Below are 26394 nucleotides of genomic sequence, written 5' to 3'. Positions count from 1 at the left end.
ACATGTAACAAACTGCATTGTTGTGTCGTATTTCATTATTACAGTTTGAATATGAAACGTGAATTTGTGGACACTTTATATTAAACACGAATGCAAGAATGGCACAACTTTTGACTCCTTATCCTTATCCTCCCCACTCAACCACCTCATCCATGCCATGTATATCTAAATATATATATATACAGTATATATATATTTAAAAAAATAATAAATACATATATATATATATATATATATATATATACCTTTTCACTCTCTCTTTTACTCCCATCCCACTCCAGCCTCTTCCTTTCTTGAGTGTTTTACAATCTTATGTTCCTCACTTCCTGTCCTCCCCCACCCCTATGTGCAAACAAAATGTAAAATATGGCGGCAAAGTACACAATCTGAATCAACCGAAGAGCTCTTAACATAACTTGCAGGTGGAAATACAAAATATATAATTCAATTGAAATTAAGTACTGTGGTTCCTTTCCACAAAAATCAATTTTACAGCATTACAAATCTTTCCGATCAACTGTTTATTCCTTTCTACAGTGAGATAGATCATTTACTGTATTAAAACCCTGTTTATATCCAAATTAATTATTCCCAAATTCCATCCCCACAGCTAGTTTTCTATATGTATACATCTCCAGGACGAATCTTGATGTAGAAACTGTTTCTCTTGTACGAGATTTTAAGGATCTTTGCCCAGGGGAAGCGGTTGATCCGTAAATGGTCCTTGTAAACTAGCAAGCCGCTTGCACAAATTCCAAGTCCAATGTCTACTCCTTCAGAATCCTGCAAATGGCAAACAAAAGGTTCAAATGAAATGGCAGAATATGGTGGTGGTGGAAGGTTGAAATGAGGGTCAAGTTGATAAGTGTTGTAGGGATGGGTGGTGTGGGGAGGACGGGGTGAGGGAAAGGGGAAGGGGCTGTCAAGTCTCACCTTCGCAGGGTGCACATCCACCCCGTACATAGCGAGTTTCTTGGCATTTTCAAGAAAGCTGAGGTCAGCCTCAGCTGGACTTTGCCCTCTGTGTTGGAGACATACAATTAGTTGCTCCATGTAAAAGTTTGGCAAATGGCAAAAAAAAAATTTGTTTGTTTTGGCAAAAAAAAAAAATTAACAACAGAGACAATGTTCATGAGGATACTGGTGTTGACAACTCAGCTGTTCTTTGGAAGTTTATTTAAAATCTGGATGACAACTAAAATAAAAAAGGCTAAAATAGCAGACATACAGGTAGTGGATAAAATTAATGGAAACACCAATGTAAAGTCACTTAATAGGGTGTTTGGCCACCACGTGTAACCAGTACGACCGGTATGAGCCCACCAGCGTCTGGAATTCTGTAGGGGGGATGCGGCACCATTCTTCCACAACACAAGGGAGTCAATCAACTCACACCTGTTTGATTGAGGTGGAAAACGCTGTCTCAGGCATCGTTCCAAAATATCCCATAAATGCTCGACTGGGTTCAGATCTGGTGACTGACAAGGCCATGACATATGGACAACATCAGTGTCATGCTCATCAAACCACTGGGCGACCACACGTGCTCTGTGGATGGAGACATTGCCATCCTTTTGCAGCCATGCTAACCATAATTATAGGCAACCAGGCCCATGCAGCATTTTTATGCATGACCCTAAGCATGCTGGGATGTTATTTGCTTAATTAACACATGGGCCACACCTCCTGTGTGGAAGCTGTTGCTTGGTGTCACTCCCTCATTTACCCAGATGTTTCCGTTTTTATCCACTACCTGTAGATCAATGATGCAGTTTTGATGCTAGCAAATTATACACAAACTTCAATAAAGTTGTGAAAATAAACAAGTGATTATGACAAACTCGAACAGTGAATACAATTTGTAAGCACTGAAAACAGGTATTTTATTTTGTAACACAGAAAAAGCCAATCCTACCATTATATAAAAAACAATTCAAGAACAATTAAGTTTTGACCAGATGAAAATAACCCTCGGAACAAAAATTTGAGGAAAACAAAATGTCAACTTGGGCCATGAAACTTTTATCTCAATTAAAGGTCACATGAGAGAGGGAGGGAGGGAGAGAGAGGGGGAGGGAGAGACGGAGAGAGCGAGATTGGGAGGGAGAGGGAGAGAGAGGGAGAGAGATGAGAAGAGCGACAACATTAGGCGGCTTCTAACGCGACTTATGGAATGCAAAACGTTTTCAATTAAAGGCCACATGACCACTGACCTTTGACCTTTTGAACCCAAAATCGATTCATTTCATCATTGTATTACACTCCATAGTTTTGCAAAGTTTGCTTGAAATCCCTTCAATGCTTCTCAAGTCTCAAGTTATAAATAACTGATTCAACATGTCAAACGAAATTCAACATGAGGAGGAACGGTGGAAAAGCCACTAATTAGGGAAACACTAACATGTACCATTTAACGAAACGTTTGCACTCGAGGCAAAAGCAAGTCAAAAAAGAAGGAGAAATCAGAGATTGCAGACCCTCACCAGGACGTGTTTGTGAGGTATATTTTGTGGGGTCTTTTTGTACATTCTTTCATCATTTTGTATCACCTCATTTTCATCAGACACGCGTGACACATTACGCCCTCTTTATAAAACTGAATTCAGTGTTGTATTTTTTTTTTTATGCGGCTGCCCTCAGGGTATTTTGCATCCTCGGAGTCTTTTGGGTCATCAGGGTCCTATGGCTTTTTTGGGTCTTCGGGGTTTTTTGGGTCTTTGAGTCCTCGGGGTCTTTTGGGTCTTTTTGGGTCTTCTGAGTCCTCGGGGTCTTAAAGGTTCTTCAAAGGTCCAATGGGTCTCAGCAGTCCAAAGTTTCGAAAGGTACATCCCAACAAACACAACAACATGCATTTTAAGGCCATTTTCCCTGCCAGAGGGGGGTTAGCCTTGCGGTCCCTGTGACAATCTTCTCCATTTTGCCCTATTTTCTGCATCTCTCCTTGTTAACCCCCTTGCCCGCATTTCTTCTTCCACCATCTTTAGCCAAGTCTTTCTCGGTCATTTCTTTAAAGGTACATTCCGATAGTACATAATTAATGGACGTACGCAATTAATAGACAGGGTGCCACTAACTTCAAACAGTACATAACAAGTACAGATACATTCAAAGTACACCGCCCCCATGCCAAATAAATAAATATCCTCCAGCGCCTTCGGCACCTGGCAATAACGCCGTGCAGCACAGAGACTGCATTGGGAGGGAGGTCTTTCCATAATTTATGGTTTTGTACAACCCCACTTTTTGTACAACCTGAGGTGTACCATAATCGATTGATTAATTGCATAATTAAAATCAATAAATATTGTCATAAAATATTTTCATAATCAATTGGCTAATAGCATACCTAAACCACCAGTGCTTCATCCGAAGCAGTAACTTTTTGAAAAATAATTAAATAAGTCATTAATCAAAAAGAATAATAATAATAATTGATTAATCAATGAATAATTAATCGATTAATTAATAAATCAAGAAGATCCTTTGTAGCCACATCACTTGGTCACTGCTGTGTCCAAATATCAGCTTCCTACCTCAAAGGGTGCCTGGGATATTTCCCAGATGAGAAAGAAAATAAATAAACGATTAATAATGAAAATAAATAAATAATAATCAAAAATAATTAAATAATTAATCAATTGCCTAATAGAATACCTAAACCACCACCATTTCATCCGAATTTGTATCTTAAACAAAATTAATTAAGTCATTAATCGAATAATTAAATAATTAACCGATTAATTGATTAATCAATAAATCAAAAATATCCTTTATAGCCAAATCACTTGGTCATTGTCGTGTCCAAACATCAGCTTCCGAGATCAAAAGGTGCCTGAGATAATGCTGCCCAGATGAGAAAGAAAATAAATAAGTACTTAATTTAAATTTTTAAAAAACCACCTTTAGAGGCCATTTTTCCCTGCAAGCAGGGGTTGGCCTTTTTCGGGAACCGTGGTTGTTGTTGTTTTTCGGTCCCCTTTTTGAAGCAATGTTTTATGGCCGGATGCCCTTCCTGACGCCAACCCTTTTTGCCGCCTTTAACGACAAGCAGGGAATTACCAGTGAACTGGTACTCAATTTGCCGACCTCGGAAGGATGACAGGCTGAGTCAACCCCCCTGGCGTTAATTCAGCGATTGGACCGGGATTCGAACCCAGGATCCTAGGATCCTAAGCCGGCACCCTAGCCGCTAGCCCAACACCAGGGATAAGTACTTAATTAATCAATGATAATTAAGTAATTAATCAATTAATTGATTAATCAAAAAACAAAAAATACCGTTTTTGCCAAAGCACTTGCTCACTATTGTGCCAAAATTTCAGCTTCCTCGCTCAAAGGATGGCTGAGATATTGCCTGGGCAAACAAACAAACAATCAAACTAGAAATCGGTCAAAGACCGAGGACTTGCCAGAATGTACTTTTTTATTGACCTCGAGTTTGACCTTTCAAGGTCACTCAAGTTCAAAGGTCATGGTGCCAAATGAAATGTCGTATGTGACTTCCTATATGTCAGTAACAGTAAGTGTATGCATATCTCTTGTACTTTTAGAGTTATAGTGGTTTGAAATATATTTTAAATGAAAACTCGACCCCCTGATTTCACGTTTTGGGTGACCTTGAGCTTGACCTTGAGCCTAGAGAGTTAAAAATTGGGCACAGTCTATTCCAGGGCAAGGCAAATATGTGTGTAAAGTATGGCGATGCTATGTGCAACGATGTAGACATAGTACTGCGCACAAACAGACAGACAAACAGATAAACCAACCAACATACTTGCCGGAAAACAAACAATCAAATAAACAAAGAAACAAACAAAGAAACAAACAAACAAGAAACCAGAGTGAAAACTGAGTACTCCCTATCAGCGTGCGTCATTGCCGAGCCCCCTCCGGTGCCCGGCAATGACGTTATGCAGCGCCTGGAGATGGCATAGGAAAGGATTGGTGTACAATTAATAGATATTTTGAAAACTCATGGCTGGCGAAGATAATATAGTGGAGTTTCTTCTACTTCAAACAATAACAACTTCTGGCTGCCAGTCTGTAAGACCAATCATATTGAAATGTTAAACACGTGTTCCACTTCATGACGACTACATTACTTTGAAGTTTCACATCAATCAATAAGGATGAATTTATGAATCTTCATTTATGAATTTATGAATGAATCAAGAGATATATCTTTTTAAAGATTGTCGTTCAATCCAATATGGCCACCAAACCATGTGACGCATAAATTATTCAAGGACAGCATGGTATACACAAGTCATGGGGAACATGTACACTACCGGTCAAAAGTTTTAGAACACCTCAATTTTAACAGTTTTTATTGAAATTTATGCAGTTTAATGTCCAGTGAATAACCTGAAATGGTACAAAGGTTTGCAGTAAACTGCTCGAGGTTAAAAAAAAGTTTAGGTTCGTAAAAACGGGAAAATAATGTAAATTGCACAGTGATATTGTAAAAAAAGGCCTTCTTCAGGGAACAAGTAATGGGTTAACCACTTACAGCTGTTCTGCAGCAATGTAAGTAAATTAAGCCTTGAAAGTTGATGCAAACAATTCCTACAGGTGTCCCAACCTCTGCTGATTTCTTGATTACAAACCCCCTGTCTGTATAAAAGCAGTATTGGAACAGACTGTTATTACACCCTGTGAAGCATTATTTGGACAATATTGCACTGCAGAACCATCTTTGGAGGCCATTTTTCCCTGCAGAGCGGGGGTTGGCCTTTTTCGGGCACCATGGTCCCCCCCTTTTTTGAAGCAATGTTTTATGGCCGAATGCCCTTCCTGCCACCAACCCTGTTAGTCGCCTCTTGCGACACACAGGGAATGAAGCACTGCAGGAAGTAGTATATTGGAAACTGGAGGAAACTCTGACAGGAAGAGGTCTGGCAGACCCAAAGCCACAACAGAATCAGAAGACAAGTTTCTGAGAGTCAACAGCTTGCATGATAGATGGCTCACATGACAACAGCTTCAAGCACAGCTCAACACTGGTCGAAGTAAGCAAGTCTCAGTTTCAACTGTGAAGAGAAGACTTCGAGCTGCAGGTTTGACAGGTCGAGTGGCATTAAGAAAGCCATTGCTAAGATGGCAAAATAAGAAAAAGAGGCTTGCCTGGGCCATGAAGCACCGCCAGTGGACTACTGAAGACTGGAAGAAGGTCTTATGGACCGATGAATCAAAATTTGAAATCTTTGGTTCATCACGCAGGGTTTTTGTACGCAGTCGAATAGAGGAAAGGATGGTTCCTCAGTGTGTGACACCAACTGTCAAACATGGAGGAGGAAGCATGATGGTCTAGGGCTCTTTTGCTCGATCCAGAGTCGGCGACTTGCACAGAGTGACTGGCACCCTGAACCAAAAGGGCTACCACAGCATTTTACAGTGCCATGCAATACCCTCTGGTTATATGCCTAGTTGATCAGCGGTTCATCCTACAGCAAGATAATGACCCTAAACACACCTCCAGGATATGTCAAAACTACCTTCGAGGAAAAGAACAAGACGGTAGGCTTCAAATCATGGAATGGCCAGCACAGTCTCCAGACTTAAACCCCATCGAGCTGGTTTGGGATGAACTGGACAGAAGGATGAAAGCAAAGCAACCTGCAAGTGTAACAACCTCTGCAACAGTATTGGGAAGAACTTCCCGAACAATATTTGATTTCCATTGTAGAAACAATGCCACGAGTGTGTTCGGCGGTTATATCTGCAAAAGGTGGCTACTTTGCCGAGTCAAAAATTTAAATTAAATTTGGTTAAACAAAATGATTCTATGATTTCTTTTTTTTATCTCCAATTGTTTATTTGTTCTATGCTTAATTTCAGAGAACATTGAGACATTAAACTGTGTAAATTTCAATAAAAACTGGAAAAATTGAGGTGTTCTAAAACTTTTGACCGTGTGTGTGTGTGTGTGTGTGTGTGTGTGTGTGTGTGTGTGTGTGTGTGTGTGTGTGTGTGTGTGTGTGTGTGTGTGTGTGTGTGTGTGTGTGTGTGTGTGTGTGTGTGTGTGTGTGTGTGTGTGTGTGTGTGTGTGTGTGTGTGTGTGTGTGTGTGTGTGTGTGTGTGTGTGTGTGTGTGTGTGTGTGTGTGTGTGTGTTTTCCGTTCGATCTGTTCACCGTTCTGGAGGAGTGCCTTTTTGAAGTTTTATTCTTCAAAAAATCATAGCCGCCAAAACATGTGACTTATGACGTCATGGTCGTGGAACTTTTTGTTTGTCATGGAAATGCGATCATGCATGTAATGTTTTGCCTCAATATGTTTAGCCGTTTGGGAGAAAAATGGTTTTTAGTGGTTTTAAGGCTTTTGTAAAAAAATATTTAAAAAACCACCTTTAGAGGCCATTTTTCCCCGCAAAGCGGGGGTTGGCCTTTTTCGGGAACCGTGGTTGTTGTTGTTTTTCGGTCCCCTTTTTGAAGCAATGTTTTACGGCCGGATGCCCTTCCTGACGCCAACCCTTTTTCCACCTTTAACGACAAACAGGGAATTACCAGTGAAATGGTACTCAAATTAGCCGACCTCGGAAGGATGACAGGCTGAGTCAACCCCCCTGGCGTTAATTCAGCAATCGACCGGGATTCGAACCCAGGATCCTTGGATTCGAAGCCGGCACCCTAGCCGCTAGCCCAACACCAGGGCTAGCCCAACTAGCCCAACACCAACACCAGGTTTTAAGGCTTTTGTGTTAAAACAAATATGGCGGCCGAACCACGTCACCAATGACGTCATTATTATTATTATTTTTCTCCACCAATTTATCCCGAGATGATGCTCAAGAAATTTCATCTTGGTCAGATGAAGTTTTGTACTTGTTGATTTATGAAGTCATAATGGAGGAACCATTACATCATCATTAACTTATGTTATTCCCCAAGTCTTTACAATGAGCCATGTCTCAATTTTTTCGAAGCAGCCCTTTCAGAGTTAGAGGTGCAGAGTTTTTCGTTTTTTCCAAGATAGCACCCATACCATGTGATCTATGACGTCATAATTATGATTTTTAAAAAATTCTACAGGAGGTGAACCTATAGTGAAAAATACCCATCAGTGGGAACAAATGATTGCAGAGAAAATCATACTTATTCTGTGCAGACAAACAGACAGACAAACAGACTGACTCAAATGCAATACCCTCCCTCTCCTCTCCTCTGGTGAGGCCAACCAGTGAATTCAGCTGAATGTTTTCTGGTGCCACATACTGTGCTGTGTGGCTAAGACCTACCCACCGATGACTACGATGGAGTTCCTCGACTTTGCGCTCGAGCTCAGGTGTTGTGGCAGAGTTAGGTATAAGATGTAGTGGGACCAGATACCCTGGCAAATGTTCCGCCGCATCGTAATCACCAAGCTCCGCTTGAGCAGCACACGAGGCAAGGAGTGCCAGTGTCACAAACGAGCAGGGCAAACGTCCAGACGTCACATCAGAGCGGAGCTGGAGGCATACGTGGTAACTGGAAGGAATAACAGTGGATGTGGAAATAGTTGAAGAGGGAGCAAAAATAAATAAATAAATAAGGGAATGGTAAAATAATTGCAAAGAAAAACAAACCAAATATTAAGCAAAGTACTGTGCAACAAGTGCCCAAAATGGGACGTTGCTTGAGAAAGCAATAATGTCGACAAATCGCAATACTCAAACTGTGTCTTTTCAAACTACCGAACCTTTTCAGCTTTCAAGATTGCAGAAATTGACACCCTCATGTACTGTATATACACGTGCGTATGCATACACATATACGCATGCATACATGCTAGGTTAATGCAATTAATACATGCTAGAAATTCGGTGAATAGAAGTAATTCTGTAAAAAAATCCATGAGGATGGGAATAGCTTTTCCAGAACTTTTGGCAAAAGGTGGCAGGATTCAATTTTACGAACAACAGCTTTGAATGCAAATGCAGTAATTCAAGGAGATTGACGTCTTTACTTGATAGAAACATTTTCAAAGAACGTGAGTATATTAAAAATTATCAGAGAGTGGCAAATGAGGGAGGAATTTTTGTGGTCGTATGAGGCTGGACGAATGATAATCCAGCCAAAGAAGGTCATGGGTTAACAATGTTAAAGGGTGTTAGTGACATTGTTATGGAAATCATACAGATGCTGATAGAGTTCGTATTCAAACTGAGTTACCGTGTTATATCCTCCATCAGCTGCGAGGGATCTGGTGGGTAGAACTTGACGTGGAATGAAAAGACCCAAGCAGCATCTGGTAAACAAAGAAATAAAATAAGAAAATATGTGAAAAGGCAGAAAAATAAATAAATAAATAAATAAACAAACCGAGATAGTTCAGAGAACACCTTACCCCATGGTCTGGGAAGAAGTCTTTGCAACTCTTGCTTTGCTCTAAAACAGCACTAGGTGGCGCCATATTTGTCTGAATGATGCTGAATCTCATAGTTACTCTTCCCTCAGAGCATGAGACGGCATGAATCACAATTACTCTGCCCCCAGGACACAATATGGTGTGAATGCAGAATCTAACAGTTACTCTGCCCCCAGGGCACAAGATGGTGTGAATGCTGAATCTCACAATTACTCTGCCCTCAGGGCATGACGACCTAAATATTTTTTCATGTACAGCTAAAGGAAAGGTTTTTGAAAGTGCCAAGAAGATGATTTGTGTTCTTCCGTGTTCAAGTGTACAATTCAATTGAAACAAAATAAAGCTTTTACAAGGTGGATAGAAAAAAAAAAAATCTTTCTTAGGAAATTTACTGCCGTTGATATACCGTTTTACACCACCTTATTAGTCCCCTACCGGTGTACACCGTAGGGGACTATAGGTTTGCACTCCGTCCCTCCGTCTGTCAGTCAGTCAGTCAGTCAGTCAGTCAGTCAGTCAGTCAGTCAGTCCGGCACGCAAAGAACAGCTTTCCGGACTTTTTTCCTAAACTCTTAATGCTAATGATTTCAAACTTGGTACATGGTTTCGTCATGATAGGTTACAGATCAAATTCGAACTTCACGACGTTTCGATCATTTTTGACAAAGTTATGGCACTTTGAACTTTGGGAATTTCCCCAACAGTTTTCCGGACTATAATTTGAAGTGCGGTAAGTCATAATACTGTGTTCTATGACAGTGCTACCCAATGCCGGTAGGGGACATGTATTGCAGCACAATACTCAGAATGCTTGTTTAACTTGTTAAATTAGTTCTTCATGACTGTAATTTGTGTCTTTTATAACGTCCCTAAAGGACATATCTAGGGCTTGTGCATGTACTGGGTCGGTTTATTTACTATTCATCATGTTGAGGGCAGGGTGGGGGAGGTAGGGGAGCTCTACAGGAGTTTTGACAGTGGTTGTGAACACAGTGTTTGTTTGCTTCCGGGGCCGCAAGATCAATTATTCTTGATTTTTGCATCTATTGGTAAAGGTTGAAACATCCGTCCGTGTGTATGTAGGTTTGTTATATCCACTGCCGACGCTAGAATGTACGAACAGTAAATTGTATGAACCCGTCAACTCTCAATCAAGGATATTTCTCGCATGGATTCCTATATTTCCGTGATTCCGATTTGCATTCAGGAATAGAACAATTATGTTCATCCATTTTTAAATTTCCAATATTTCGTCTAAATTCTGAAAATTGTGTTTAAAAAAAAACAAAAACATTGGAATTACAGATTTCACACCAGCAATGGCAGTTTAAATGGGTCCGTTTTGAGTCAAACTGAATCACTGTAAACACACACATAGGGATGTGCAAAAGGCCTCATGTATTACGGTATCTTCTTCCTGATGCATATATACTAGCGGAAAGTATGGATGGACTGAAGGAAAAGATGAACAAGTGGAAGGAATGTATGGAGACAAAAGGTCTGAAGGTGAATATAGGAAAGACGAAGGTGATGGCAAGTGGTAAAGCATGTGGTGAGGTGGAAAGAACTGGGAAGTGGCCGTGTGCTGTGTGCAGGAAGGATGTCGGAGTGAACTCCATTCAATGTACAATGTGCGCTGAGTGGGTTCATCAAAAATGTAGCGGTCTGAGAGGGTCATTAACCAGTGTGGCAGCTACATTCAAATGTAAGGTGTGCACAGAGGGAGCTGCAGATGGAGGAAATGTTGAGTTGGATCTTGGAGACGGCGTGAAGCTGGAAGGTGTGAAAACATTTTGCTACCTCGGAGACATGCTGAATGGAGAAGGTGGATCAGACTCGGCAACGGTTGCTAGAGTGAGATGTGCATGGAAGAAGTTTCGGGAACTGAGTGGCGTGCTGATGAGGAGGGGAGTGTCGTTGAAGCTGAAGGGAAAGGTGTATGCTGCATGTGTGAGAAGTGTTATGATTTATGGGAGCGAGACATGGGTCATGAATGTAGAGCAGCAACGAAGGCTGGAAAGGGTGGAAATGCGAATGGTTCGGTGGATATGCGGAGTATCATTGAGAGAGAGGAAGACAAATGATGAATTGCGAAAGATGATGGGAATAGAGCCTGTGATTGATGCTGTTAAAGCGCGGCGTTACGCGCGCTGCTTGTGAGCAAGGAGGAAGCGGACAAGCGGTAACATATGAACGTCTTTATTGTAAGACTACACTGTAACACTGAACTCCTCCGGGCTGGTCGCCCGGTGTATATCATGAGGCCACGCCTACCCCTCGGGCGTGGCCACCGCCCACTTGGTGCGTGGAATGATGTCACCACGCCAGTGGGCTTTTGTGTCCGCCACACGCGCCCCCCCAGAATTCCCGCGCACCTGGAGGGCCAGTTTGTGGGGCCGACGAATGACCCGGCCGAAGCGCCCCCTGGCGATCGGCGGCGTCCGGGGTGCAGGGATACCAGGTGGGATGCCCCTGGCTGCCCCTGGGATGGGTGCAGGACCGGGGGGCGCCGTGGCGGCGGGGCTGGGCGGTGCCGGGGGTCCGCCCGCAGGAGGGCGGCCCCGACGTGGGGGTCGGGCCACTGGCGGTGGATGGTCCACATCGAGGTGGGCCGGCTTGAGGCGGTCTACCGAAACGCGGTCAGGAGTACCGCCGATGTCCAGGGTGAAGTGCTTCGCCCCGGTCTCCAGCACGCGGAAAGGCCCGTCGTACGGGGGCCGCAGTGGTGTCCGATGGGCATCGTGGCGGACGAAGACGTACTCCGCCGTGCGAAGCTCCGGGGCGACGTGCGTCGGTGGGTGCCCGTGGCATGCCGTTGGCACCGGGGCGAACCTCTGGGCGGTCTCTTGCAGAGCGGAGCGCTGCTGTGCCGCGGACCATGGTGCCGTGGAGTCGGGGAGGAACTCGCCCGGCACCCGCAGCGGTTGCCCGAAGACCAACTCCGCCGCGGATGCGCGCAGGTCCTCCTTGGGCGCCGTCCGGAGGCCCAGCAGGACCCAGGGGAGCCTGTCGACCCAGCCGCCGTCGCGGAGGGTGGCCCGGAGCGCGGCCTTCAATGAGCGGTGAAATCGCTCACACAGGCCGTTAGCCTGGGGGTGGTAGGCCGTGGTTCGGTGCAGCCGGACCCCGAGCCCCTGCGCAACCGCCCCCCAGAGCTCCGAGGTGAACTGGGGGCCGCGGTCGGATGAGATGTCTGAGGGGGCGCCGAACCGGGCGACCCAGGTGGCGATGAAAGCCTGCGCGACATCGGCCGCCGTTGTCGACGCCAAGGGCACGGCCTCCGGCCACCGGGTGGTGCGGTCCACCATGGTGAGGACGTGGGTGAAACCCCGCGAGGGGGGCAGAGGTCCCACCAGGTCCACGTGGACGTGGTCAAACCGGCGTTCCGGCACCGTGAACGGGGCCAACGGGGCCTGGGTGTGCCGGTGCACCTTGGCGCGCTGGCACGCGAGGCATGTCCTGGCCCAGCCGCGGACGGCCTTCCGGAGGCCATGCCAGACGAACTTGTCGGCGATCAGCCTTTGGGAGGCCCTCGCGCCCGGGTGGGACAGGCCGTGGATGGCGTCAAACACCTGGCGCTGCCAGCCCGCGGGCACAATGGGGCGAGGGCGCCCGAGGGAGACGTCGCACAAGAGGGCCGCGCCCGCGCCGTCGAACGGCACCTCGGTGACGCGGAGGCCCGTGACGGCGGTCCGCAAGGCCTGGACGTCGGGGTCAGCGGCCTGGTCCGCTGCCATCCGGGCATAGTCGATGCCGAGGTGGACTGCGTGGGCGACGGCCCGGGAAAGGCAATCCGCCACCGGGTTGTCCTTCCCCGCGACGTGCTGGATGTCCGTCGTGTACTCGGACACGGCCGAGAGGTGACGCTGCTGCCGGGCCGACCACGGCTCGGTGACCTTGCCCATCGCGAAGATCAGCGGCTTGTGGTCGACGAAGGCAGTGAACGCCCGGCCCTCGAGCAGATGGCGGAAGTGCCTGACCGCCAAGTGAAGTCCGAGCAACTCGCGGTCGAAGGTAATGTAACGGCGTTCGGGCGGGCGAAGCTGCCGGCTAAAGAACGCCAGCGGTTGCCAAGCTCCACGCACCCATTGCTCGTGCACCGCGCCCACCGCGTAGTCCGAGGCATCGGTGGTGAGGGCGATCGGTGCATCGGGCGCCGGGTGCGCGAGCATGGTGGCGTTAGCCAAGGCGAGCTTCGCGCCCGTGAACGCCGTGTCCATCTGCTCGGTCCAGGTAACGTCGCCTTTGCCCGGCTTACCTCGGAGAGCTTCGTGCAGGGGGCGCAGGAGCTGGGCGATACGGGGCAGGAACCGATGGTAAAAGTTCACCATGCCCAGGAACTCCTGCAGCCCTCTGATCGTGCGGGGGCGCGGAAACCCCTTCACCGCCTCCACCTTGGCCGGCAGGGGGACGGCTCCGTGCCTGGTGACACGGTGCCCCAGAAAATCGATTGTGGCGGCGCCGAACCGGCACTTTGCGGGGTTCACAATTAGGCCATGCTGGCCCAGGCGTTCGAAGAGCGTGCGGAGGTGGCGTAGGTGCTCTTCGCGGGACGCGCTGGCGACGAGGATATCGTCCAGGTAGACGTAGACAAAATCCAAGTCGCGCAGGACGCTGTCCATCAGTCGCTGGAACGCCTGAGCCGCATTCTTCAGACCGAAGGGCATGCGCAGGAACTCGAAGAGTCCGAATGGCGTGATGACCGCCGTCTTCGGGACGTCCTCCGGCCTGACGGGGACCTGATGGTAGCCGCGTATGAGGTCCACCTTCGAGAAGAAGGACCTGCCCGCCAAACGGGCGGAAAAGTCCTGAATGTGGGGGACGGGGTAGCGGTCGGGAGTCGTGGCGTCATTGAGACGGCGATAGTCCCCGCACGGTCGCCATCCCCCACCGGGCTTCGGCACGATGTGCAGCGGCGACGCCCAAGCGCTCTCTGAGCGCCGAACGATGCCGAGTCGCTCCAGGGTAGCGAACTCCGCTTTTGCCACCGCCAGCTTCGTCGGCTCGAGGCGGCGTGCCCGGGCGTAGACCGGTGGCCCGACGGTGGGGATGTGATGGGCCACCCCGTGCTTGACGGCCCCCGCCGAGAAGGTGGGCTGCGTGAGGGCCGGGAAGCCGGCGAGGAGGCGGGTGAATGCGTCCGCTGCCGGAAGCGTACAGACCAACGTGGCCGGAACCGAATCGTTCGGCAAGCCGCTTGGCAAGCCGCTCGTTGAGCTGGGCAACGCACATGCGAGCGAGCTGAACGTCTCGGCCTGGACAAGCCGTCTGCGCTTGACGTCGACCAGGAGCCCATTAGCGCACAGGAAGTCCGCGCCCAGCAGTGCCATGGGCACGTCGGCGGTGACGAACGTCCATCGGAAAACCTGCCCTCCAAACCGCAGAGAGAGGCAGCGTTTTCCGTACGTACGGATGGGCGTCCCGTTCGCGGCAAGCAGCGCGGGGCCCCCACCCGCGGCGTGCTTGTCTGACGTGCCGGCGGGAATGACACTCACCTGTGCTCCCGTGTCGCACAGGTAACGGCGCCCGGAGAAGGTGTCCGTTATGAACAGCAGGCTGCTCGAACGGCCGGCGCTCATCGCCACAATTGAGCGCCGGCCCGGGCGTTTCCCGACCCGTTGAAGGAGCACGGCGGATGACACCGCCGAGCTTCGTGGCCGAACTTGGCGTGGAACCAGCACCAGGTGGTGGAGCTGGAGGAGCGCGGCTGGCTCCGCCAGGCCGGTGGAGTCGACGGGTTTCCCCGCGGTGGCGGTTTTCGCCGCGGCGGTGGGCGGGGCGTGGCGGCGTTCACGAGGTGCGTATCAGCATGCTGCTGAAACTCAGCGTGCTGTAGAAGATGATGCTGTGGAACAGCAGCGTCTAAGGCCGTGACGGCCACGCCAACGCTCGCCCGCGTGTCCGAAGCGGCGAAGTACTTGTCCGCCTCGGCCGCCAATGCTCGGGGTTCCGTTAGCCCGGTCCCGGCCAACGCGAGGCGAACCTGCGCTGGAAGTTGGCGACGGAAAAGCGCCCGGAATAGCGAACCGGGGGCTTCGTCGCCCAACAGTGACAGCATATGGTCCATTCGGACCGACGGGCACGTCTCACCGAGCTCGGGGAGATCCAGGAGGCGGTCGGCCCGTGCGTCGTCCGTGAGGCTGAACATGGCTAGGAGTAGCCGCTTGAGTGCCTCGTACTTGTGGCCGTCCGGTGGGTTGCGAAGGACGGACACAACTCGAGCGGCCGTGCCGGGCCCGAGGGAGGCGACGACATGGCAGTAGCGCAGGTCGTCGTTGGTGAGGCGCCGAAGCTGAAATTGGGCTTCGGCTTGAACGAACCAGACCTCGGCCTGGGCCTCCCAAAATTCGGGAAGTTTAATCGCCATTGACTTGTCGTTGGCCATTGCAATGGCGTCGTGTTCGGAAGGATCGCTACGGCAGATCCAACGTCGAGGGTCACCAGTAAAGCGCGGCGTTACGCGCGCTGCTTGTGAGCAAGGAGGAAGCGGACAAGCGGTAACATATGAACGTCTTTATTGTAAGACTACACTGTAACACTGAACTCCTCCGGGCTGGTCGCCCGGTGTATATCATGAGGCCACGCCTACCCCTCGGGCGTGGCCACCGCCCACTTGGTGCGTGGAATGATGTCACCACGCCAGTGGGCTTTTGTGTCCGCCACACTGTGAAGAGGAACAGGTTGAAATGGTTTGGTCATGTGTTGAGGAAGGATGAAAGTGACTGGTTGAGAAGAGTGATGGAAATGAATGTAGAAGGAAGTAGAGGACGGGGAAGACCGAGAAAGACTTGGCTAAAGATGGTGGAAGAAGAAATGCGGGCAAAGGGGTTAACAAGGAGAGATGCAGAAAATAGGGCAAAATGGAGAAGATTGTCATGGGGACCGCAAGGCTAACCCCCGCTCGAGCAGGGAAAATGGCCTTAAAATGCATGTTGTTGTGTGTTGTTTGATGCATGTATACTAGACTTGGGTGATTTGGGAAAAACCAATATCACGATTTAACGTGCCTGATTATTAGGATAATATCACGATAATATAACGTAATTAATGCCTTGGGAATACAATAACAATCTCAACAAGAAAGAGGAATCAGAGATTGCAGACCCTCGGCAGGAGGTGCTTGTGTAGTTTTCTCCTTTGGGTCCTCGGTACCTTTTGGGTCCTCTTAGGCGACTGGATGAAGGCCTCTATCTAGCCCAGAAAACAATTTTTGTGGCACCCATCTTCAAACGACACAAACATGACAATTTCTTATAGATTTTGATCTCAGGAATCCGAATCTGCAAGTTTGGTTGTTCAATCATTCATCCAGTGAATCGTGAATGCATCACCTTGTAATTTCCGGCCGTTTGGATGGCTTGACAAATTGGGCAAGCGATCTGCGATACAGATGCCGCCTGGTAAATGGCGAGTTGGGTATGCAGATGCAGACAATCAGAAGTCGGAGATGGACATTGTTCACATGAAGATTTTGCACAGAACAAAAGGAAGCTGACTTCATGACACTGTCAATGCCCTGCAATCCCACCGTAAAGGTCGCAATGATCGAAGGACTCGACAAATCGTCGGTCATGACGAAATTCACGCCAATGTGTGCAAATGCATCTTGACACTTCTCTTTCTTCAAAACATTCAATGGCTTCTTCTTAATGGTGTGAAATCCGCTCGTACTATCGTAACCAGTGAAAAGGTGAACACCGATAAAAGCATCAGAAACTTTCTGACTCAGTTCTTCGGTCAGCTGATCCACATTCACGAGTCGTTCTTTGCCTCTTGGTCCCGTGTGGATGTACAAACGACATTGAAGGTACGATTCCAGACTCAAAGCTATAATAGCAACGTCTTTGTCTGGGCTTTGGATCACAGTGGCAGAATAAGTGAAGGCAGCATGTGGCAATGGAAGAACATGCGTGTGTCCGCTTACACTTGATCATTTTCCAGAACGGGTACATTTTGTACAAGAAAGACATTGCCCTCTTCACGGAATAATGAACAGTGGTCGCCATGAGTCATATAAAATTCAATGCCAATTAACTTGAATTTAGATAGTCCTGACCACTCTGAATACAGAAATTTCATCAAGGCTCTCTTATAATTCCCATTGTGAAGGAAGTCAGGTCTGTGCCGTAGATGCAGCGAAGCTCGATGTATCCTTGGAAATTTCTCCTTCTGGAATGTTCAGAGAAGGGAGAAGGGAAGCATATTTTTCATATAAATGTGCATCGTGAAGGGCCGTTCACGGTGGGAGAATGCATTTCAGAACAAGTCCCACCGGGTTACTTTCAGTGTTACTATAGCTTTTTACCTGCGTAGTACTCAGAAACAATGGATCACAACAGGACAGAAGCACCAATTCACCGGACAAATTGGAGGGAATTTCAAAAGCCATGCTCACGTGCATCGTATGTTTCTGCCATACTCCGGTCACATACTCTCTTCTGATTCCTCGTGACAAAGTGTTCGACATTTTATGGGGGTAGCCCATGGGGCAAAGCCGTCTAGAAAAGTGTTTGTCTGTCCGTATGTATGCATGCATGTATGTATGTATGTATGTATGTATGTATGTATGTATGTATGTATGTATGTCCCTCACAAACGTACACTGATCAGAGCTGAGGATCTGGTCACAAGACAGGGATGGCGTGATGTGATTACATCTGTGATCTCATTACAGTGTACGACAGCTGACTCCACACACCGCCATTTTGATTCCTTTGCCGTTCAGGCCGAACATATCGTCGAACCTGTCATATATCACAATCGCCATGCTCTACCTTCACGTTTTTCATTCAGTGTGAAACACAAACAAACCGGTTGTTAAAATGATCATCAAATATCGAAAGCATCGGCGTTACGGGTCTTCCAACGACACCGTACATATAGGCCTTCGGCTTCATGCCTTCATGGCTCACCTTAAGGTCGCTTCGGGAGATTAGCCCAGGTTTCTTAATACAATAGTGTCGTATTCGTAATAGTAATAACTATAACGGCACTCAGTAGAGAGCATACCTCCACCTGGTGAACAGTTTACGTTTTGCATCTCAGAGTAGACCAGAAAATCACAATTTAAAAAAAAAAAACCACCTTTAGAGGCCATTTTTCCCCGCAAAGCGGAGGTTGGCCTTTTTCGGGAACCGTGGTTGTTGTTGTTTTTCGGTCCCCTTTTTGAAGCAATGTTTTACGGCCGGATGCCCTTCCTGACGCCAACCCTTTTTGCCGCCTTTAACGACAAGCAGAAAATCACAATACAGAATTTATATAATGTAGAAACATTCTTCGATTCTTCCTTGTCTCACACACAACCTGTCCAACAAGTTTCGTCCAAATCCGTCCATATCTTTTTGAGATATCCTGCTATGTATCGTTTTTGGCCCGATCTCCCAATGGTGAAGAATCACTTTTAAAATTCTAGTATCCGGATCCGAATCCGGATCTTCACCAAAATCTAATCATTTCGTCCTTGTCACAAACGCTACCTCTCTGCCAAATTTCGACAAACAGACAAACACAGACAAACAGACAGACAGACATCCACCTTCGGTGCAGAGGTAGCCAGTGTGCCAATGCAATCGTTTCGTTTCCATGGTGACAGACAGCTTTGAGACTTACAGTAGTTCAAAAAACATTTCATACGTACATTATTTGTTAACTGGTATCCAAACTATGGGTAATTGATTACGTAATTGGTGTGGCAGAAATACACTTTTCAAAATCATTTTTACAACTAACTGCAGGTTTTTAAACAACCAAACAAGCAGATTCAGATTTACAAGATCAAAATCTAGAAGAAACCATCACCTGTGTAGTTCTAAGATGGGTGCCACGAGATGACATGAAAGAGCCTTTCATCCTATCTGGGTATTTTGGGTCCTCGGGGTCTTTTTAAGGTCCTCAGGGTCTTTTTTGTGTCCTCGGGGTCTTTTTTGTGTCCTCGGGGTCTTTTTTGTGTCCTCGGGGTCTTTTTGTGTCCTCGGAGCCTTTTTGTGTCCTCGGGGTCTTTTTTGGGGTCCTCGGGGTCTTTTTGGGTACCTCGGGGTCTTTTTGGGTACCTCAGGGTCTTTTGGATCTTTGGGTTCTTTGGGTGTAAAGGGGATAAAGGGTCTTAGGATTGTAAAGGGTCTCATGTAATTGAAACGGATACTCACGTTCTATGCGGACAAAGAAACAAACAAACAAAAAAGACAAATGGACCCAAATGCAATACCCCCTCCTCAGGCGAGGGGAGTAAAAACAAGTTGAATAGCCATAGAGTTACATGCGTGTCCGTACTATTTATTTATATAGTTAGTCGAGATTTTGAGCGAGGAAAACTAGCATGTTCACATTCTCTAGGAGCAGGCAGGCTCGTTTGGCATTAACAATGTCCTCTGCAGTACTGAAGGCCCTCTCTGATGAGACGGGAGCCCGGAACGCACAAGCACTTTGTGCCATCTTGGAGAGAAGTGGATACTGTTTACGGTAGTTCTTTCACCAAAGAAAGGGTTTCCGCTCAGGCTCTCCATCGATACATTAGTACTTCTGGATTCCTTTAGTAGTTTTCTGCCGAGGATTATCAATTGAACAAGATGTATTGCTGAGTATGCCCTCAAAAAGTGCCAATGAGACCACACTGCTTCTGTAGCTTTTGTGGAGGCTCTTTGTCTGTGCTAATCCACAGTAGGCACAACATCCTTGGCTTCCTCTTCTATCTTCTATAGCAGCAACTACTCTTTTCCTGTCTGGTTCAGGTCGGAGAGACAAGGCCTTGAAACATGGATCAAGAAAACAAGGTCTGTCTAAGAAGGTGTCACAGAAGGACCGGTATATCCATAATCGGCTGTGCAAGTCAGTGAGGACGGCCTTCTTCAATGATCTCCAGAGACCGCTGTCTGAGGGAGCATCTACAAGGTGCTTGTGAGTGAGTTTGTGAAGCGGTGGCATCACAGCTGAAAGCGTCACCCACTTCTCAGCCCCGATCACTTTTGTGATTTGTTCTATCGGCTTCATCGGAAGGGAGCATATACTTTGTGATGCAGTAACATACACGTCCCCCAGCACTAATGCATACACATTATCAAAAGTAAATAATGACTGATATTTTCTTTCACAGTGTTGCAAGATTCCCGGAAGTCCTTGGACAAAGACCTTTATGGTCCCTGGTCGTGTTTAAAAGAAAATAGGCGTAAATAGTAACAAGAACCCACGTAACCTCTACAGTAAAATCTCTGCTTAAGAGAATGCCACTATTATTTGGACGGTGTTTAGACAACAGACCACTGCCTCAATCTCTGAGGCCTATACTGTGATCCTCACATGGCCCGTGATGCCCATCGGCTGCAACCTTTCGATATTTGAGGATCCTTTTAACAGTCGCTTTAGTCGTTTTGCACTGAAGGGAAAACTTAGAGGGCATGGCGATTGTGAAAACGAAAACTACGAATATTTATTTGGCTTTCCACATCACCAACATGGCGGCCGTATGATTTTTAAGGCTGAAATTGCGGGTGGAGTCAGGCAAACTGTCCAACCAATGGGTGGAATGGAATGTTACACGCAGACGGATGGACGAATAAGCGTACTGTTACATAGATAAATAAATAAATACAGTGAATAAATAAAATTAATAAACAGATAAATGTCACAATTACATTATTACAATTACAATTACAAGATCATAGATAATTAAATTGATACATGTGGGAAAATTACACACCCAGACCAGGAATCGAACCCAGGTCCTCTGGTGAACCATACCAGTACTAGTACCGTTCCAGTACCAGAGCACTGGTAGAGTTCACCAGAGGATCTAGATAAATGTAAATCAAAGAATATAATAAAATAAAATTTTAAAGATAAATAAATAAATAAGGTACTAAAAAAAGGAAATGGTGTGTCATATTTAAATACTTCCAAGGCTTTATGAATCACTGGCAATATTTTAACTATCAGGCATGGCACCTTGGAGCGCACACAAGGAATAATGCCCAAGGCACCTTTTGCTGCAGTTAGTTATCTCAGGCTTTCAAAACCACAAAGGAAGACATTTTTAAAGTCAAATGAATACTTACTTCTTACTTGTTTCTTTATTTCTTTAGTCAAATCCAGCCAATTCTGGATGGATAAAGAACAAATGTCACTGAACAAATCAACAAACTAAATATCATTGTCCTATTGTTTTACGGATACCGTATATCCAAACACTATAACAAAAACTTTAATGTCTGAAGGAAACAACAACACTTCAGCTGAGGCTGTACAGACACCGTACGGATGCACGCACCACACACCTAAAGAGTAAAATGGAAAGTGCACAGCAAATGTTCTCCATTTGAGATGAACATGCTCAACTCCATCCCGATGTAAGTTGCATACCTTCTGCCCACGGGTGTCCTGGTAAGACAGACTGAAATAATCTTTCTCCATCAGGTTCAGATGTGTGCACACACTGTCAAAGAGCACCTGTCCTCTTGCTCGCTTCTGCGTACACAAATACAAAATCTCTGAACATGCATTACATGAAAAAGTGCACTCCATATTTTATGTTTTAAAAGTGCCAAAAGTAGTACTGGACTTTATATATATTTTTTTTTTTTTTTTTTTTTAAAGCGTTCATAGAACGCATCACCTCGTGCTGGCTGTCATCATCCATTCACGGTGGCGGCACCCTCCCACCGTCCACTCACTGTACCGGCACCCTCCCACCATCCACTCACTGTGACGGCACCCTCCCACCATCCACTCAGTGCCGGCACCCTCCCACCATCCATTCACGGTGGCGGCATCCTCCCACCATGACGGCACCCTCCCACCATCCACTCACTGTGACGGCACCCTCCCACCATCCACTCACTGTGCCGGCACCCTCCCACCATTCACTCACTGTGACGGCACCCTCCCACCATCCACTCAGTGCCGGCACCCTCCCACCATCCATTCACGGTGGCGGCATCCTCCCACCATGACGGCACCCTCCCACCATCCACTCACTGTGACGGCACCCTCCCACCATCCACTCACTGTGCCAGCACCCTCCCACCATCCATTCACGGTGGCGGCATCCTCCCACCATGACGGCACCCTCCCACCATCCACTCACTGTGACGGCACCCTCCCACCATCCACTCACTGTGCCGGCACCCTCCCACCATTCACTCACTGTGCCGGCACCCTCCCACCATCCACTCACTGTGACGGCACCCTCCCACCATCCACTCAGTGTGACGGCACCCTCCCACCATCCACTCACTGTACCGGCACCCTCCCACCATCCACTCACTGTGACGGCACCCTCCCACCATCCACTCACTGTGACGGCACCCTCCCACCATCCACTCAGTGCCGGCACCCTCCCACCATCCATTCACGGTGGCGGCATCCTCCCACCATCCACTCACTGTGACGGCACCCTCCCACCATCCACTCACTGTGCCGGCACCCTCCCACCATCCACTCACTGTGCCGGCACCCTCCCACCATCCACTCACTGTCCCGGCACCCTCCCACCATCCACTCACTGTGACGGCACCCTCCCACCATCCACTCACTGTGACGGCACCCTCCCACCATCCACTCAGTGCCGGCACCCTCCCACCATCCATCCACTGTGCCGGCACCCTCCCACCATCCACTCACTGTGCCGACACCCTCCCACCATCCACTCACTGTGCCGGCACCCTCACACCATCCACTCACTCTGCCGGCACCCTCCCACCATCAACTCACTGTGCCGGCACCCTCCCACCATCCACTCACTGTGCCGGCACCCTCCCACCATCCATTCAATGTGCAGGCACGCTCCCACCATCCATTCAATGTGCAGGCACCCTCCCATCCGAGCAGTTTCCGCTTGCCAACTTAGAGGTTTGTACCTCATTAAGCTGCTTACACAACTGAACCTTGTTCTGCTTTATCTCGTAATTGACATCACAATATAAAGCACATCTTCAGATCTGGCAAGCACACTGTACACTATTACAGCTTTGTTGTAGACATCTTACATCACATGCACAAAATTTATTTGGTAAAAAAAAAGACAAAACAATGTATAATGCCCATAAATTACATCATACTCCAAGTGACTCTTCTATTAACCACACGACACATTTTTTTAATTGATAACCGAAGCGAAAATTCCGAGAATAATTTTAACTCCACGAAACGTATTCTATTTATTTTCAAGGCTCATCTAAAGCTCTGCAATGACCCCGATATGATGCCAGACCTGGAAAAATGTTCTATAGAAGTGCAAAAGCAGCAATTACAAAAACATGAATGTAGTCATGGGAACCCAAATTTATCAGCTGCAAACTAAAAGAATACATAACGTACAGTACTTTCAGGAATCACAAATTGGCACAAAATGTACCGACATTTTGATTATATCAACATTCCTTTTGTTTCTCCCTTACCTCTACTTCGCAGTCAAAAGCAGACCCATCGAGGAGCAGAACACGAGAGGCTGTCGTCCGACCTTTTTTGCCAATCTTTGTCGGTGAGCTCAACAAAGGACCAGTCTTATCGGAAACCACATCATCGGCTTCACTTCCCTGCAAATCATCGTGCACAAGTCATCCTGCTGAGCATCTTCCCTCCATGCCTATACTTGACGATCATGCTCCTACCAATAGTCAATTTCAAAACCTCATCGCAATTGCCACCTTAACATGTGAATTTGATCCAACAATCATAAACTGAGCTGCAAGTGACAGATTTGCAAGTGACATAGTGCAAGTGACTTAAGCCTCATTCACGAGGCTTAAGTCATAAGGATGGTAGTGCATAACTCACCTGAGCTTCGAGGCGGGGAACACTAGAGGATTGCTCCTGGTGAAGAGAGCCATCTGTTGCCATTACAAAATGTCAATCTAGGATAGAAAAGAGGGAGGGGGAAAGGGAAGGGAAAAAATAAAATAAAATGCCATTTGAAAAGGTATTCACGATGACTTGGTACCTGACTGGGCGTGAGAGGCAAACAATCCTAATAGCAAGGTAGATGAAAGCTCAAGGACATGGTGCAGGACTGTAGAATTTTTCTCTTCAGACACTCAATGTTGAACCAAAAGAACCACCTTTAGAGGCCATTTTTCCCCGCAGAGCAGGGGTTGGCCTCAATGTTGGAACTGGGAAAATTATTGCATTCATGTCAGGAACAACAGTGGGGTTTTTGGTTGGGAGACCTCTTTCAAATGCATGCCAGCACCTCATCAGTCCAAACAGGGCGGCATTACAGGTAATGTCGACTTCACGGCCCCACTTGTCCCTGCTAGAAATATGCAAATGGGGTAGTGTATTCTTTTGCCAAAAACGGAGGATTATTTTACTCCCTCCCCACCAAATATGAGCTTAAGGAGGAGCTAGAACATAGAACAGATCATAACAGAACAAAAGGAAGCAACAGCGAGGTTGAGGAACGAAACAGAGGAAGACTTCGAGAAATTAGGGATGTGGGGAAGAAAGAGTAAGGGGAGCACACACGGGTGGACAAAATGGATACAGAAACAAACTCTTAGGAAGGAAAAACTGGAAGCTTGGAAAGAGGTGGGCTTGGGTAGGGGTCATGGGGATAGAAAAGATCACCGTTTTGGATGGGGGATTATCTGAGATGGTGGTGAACACTGAACGGCTATCTTGAAGACCTAGAGGGAAGAATGAGATCGAGGAGAATGTGGAAGTTGGTTCCACTGATGGTGGAAAAGAAGAACAAATCAGTGGATTTGGAGGTGAGCAGAGATTCTGGATTTTGGGAGTTTCACCAGAAGGGGGTTGTTGTCATTACAGAAGATATCAAAATTAGGAGGTCGGAATGGATTGGTCACATGTTACCATGCAGGATCAAGATACACCGAAAAGAGCAATATGCGGGGCACCTGGCAGGAAGACGAGGGTTGGACGGCTAAGAGAGACCTACCAGGTTTGGTGAACTTCTGCACTCGTAGCGTTTAGGAGGAGATAGCGTGATGGATGCACGGACACACAGACAGACAAACAGACACAGCAGATTGCAATATTCTTCCGTTTTTTTTCAAAAAGCATGAATGAATATGAATGAATGAATGATCGTTTTAAGGCCATTTTTCCCCGCGAGAGTGGGGGTTAGCCTTGCGGACCCCATGACAATCATGGTTCCCTGTTTGAGTCAATGTTTTTTATGGCCGGATGCCCTTCCTGACGCCAAGTCAAAAAGCATGGCGAAAATAAATTAAAGAATAAGGTAACATATCTTTAACATCATGACAAACTGTGATTTGAGAAAGCTTGACATTGATGTAAGTGGGCTCATACTTTTAGACCCCACTGTATACATCCCCTCATTTCCTAGCTGTTCTCAATACTCGCGTTATGGCCACGTGTTACCTTTTTACCCTCTGCATTCTATTCCATGAATCTATATTTAATCATCATACTAAAATACGCAATTTGGTGTCTGTCTGACCATTTTTGACCGAGATACATTCGGTCGTTACTTATCTAATCTCAACCAAACTTGACAGGAGGACTAAGGGTCACACAATGAAGGTTGTAGCGAATTAATTTGCCCCCCTCCCCAAGGGGGTTTTCCCCACCAATGGGGTTGCTTGTTGAAGTGTATATCCCTGTTAAGATTTTTTTTTATCGTGGCGTTTTTCCAAGGCCACTTCTAATAACAAAAGCATAATATTAATGTTATTACAAAACAAAATAAATACTAATAATATCTCCCCCTCCCAAAGGGGTTTCTTCCTCCTTGAACAACCGCTGTGTTAATGTTTAGAAATAGCTTATCATGGCATTTAATGGGGCCCCTACCAGCAGTAAAAAATATTATAAACCACAAACATGCATGATTAACTTTTGAAACAGTCGCTACTGGTATTTAATTAACACAGTCACAGTTGATACAGTCAGGTCAGTCCTTTTCTTGACTGCCACTGGTAACATGTAACCCAGTGCTACCTGCTGCATGGTCGGGTAGTCGGTAACTAAACCTCAACAATGGTCTGACTAAACCGAATACCCTCACTGGCTTGCCAGTGGGGAGGGTGACTGACACCTTGCAGGACAAAAAACAATACCTGTTAAAGGGCGGATGAGCT

General features: G+C 47.0%; 1 protein-coding gene across 9 annotated transcripts in view; it reads right to left on the bottom strand.

The window, feature by feature from the left end:
* LOC137427291 (protein 4.1) overlaps positions 1-26394 on the bottom strand; it is a 100060-nt gene that overhangs the window by 33968 nt on the left and 39698 nt on the right. For all 9 annotated transcript variants that reach the window (XM_068116684.2, XM_068116687.2, XM_068116686.2 and 6 more), the window contains 8 exons: positions 24110-24186; positions 23731-23868; positions 21695-21799; positions 21391-21433; positions 9148-9223; positions 8239-8463; positions 934-1021; positions 631-783 (listed from right to left, as the gene is read on the bottom strand). In XM_068116684.2, the coding sequence (XP_067972785.2) occupies positions 631-783; positions 934-1021; positions 8239-8463; positions 9148-9223; positions 21391-21433; positions 21695-21799; positions 23731-23868; positions 24110-24172 (891 nt within the window). In that variant the 5' untranslated portion in view covers positions 24173-24186. The remainder of the gene's footprint in view (positions 1-630; positions 784-933; positions 1022-8238; positions 8464-9147; positions 9224-21390; positions 21434-21694; positions 21800-23730; positions 23869-24109; positions 24187-26394) is intronic.

This window comes from Myxine glutinosa, chromosome 5, assembly GCF_964187855.1.
Source record: "Myxine glutinosa chromosome 5, kmMyxGlut1.1, whole genome shotgun sequence".
Classification (NCBI taxonomy): Eukaryota; Metazoa; Chordata; class Myxini; order Myxiniformes; family Myxinidae; genus Myxine; species Myxine glutinosa.
Note: the sequence above shows the minus strand (reverse complement) of the source record. Positions and strands in the feature narration are given on the sequence as shown.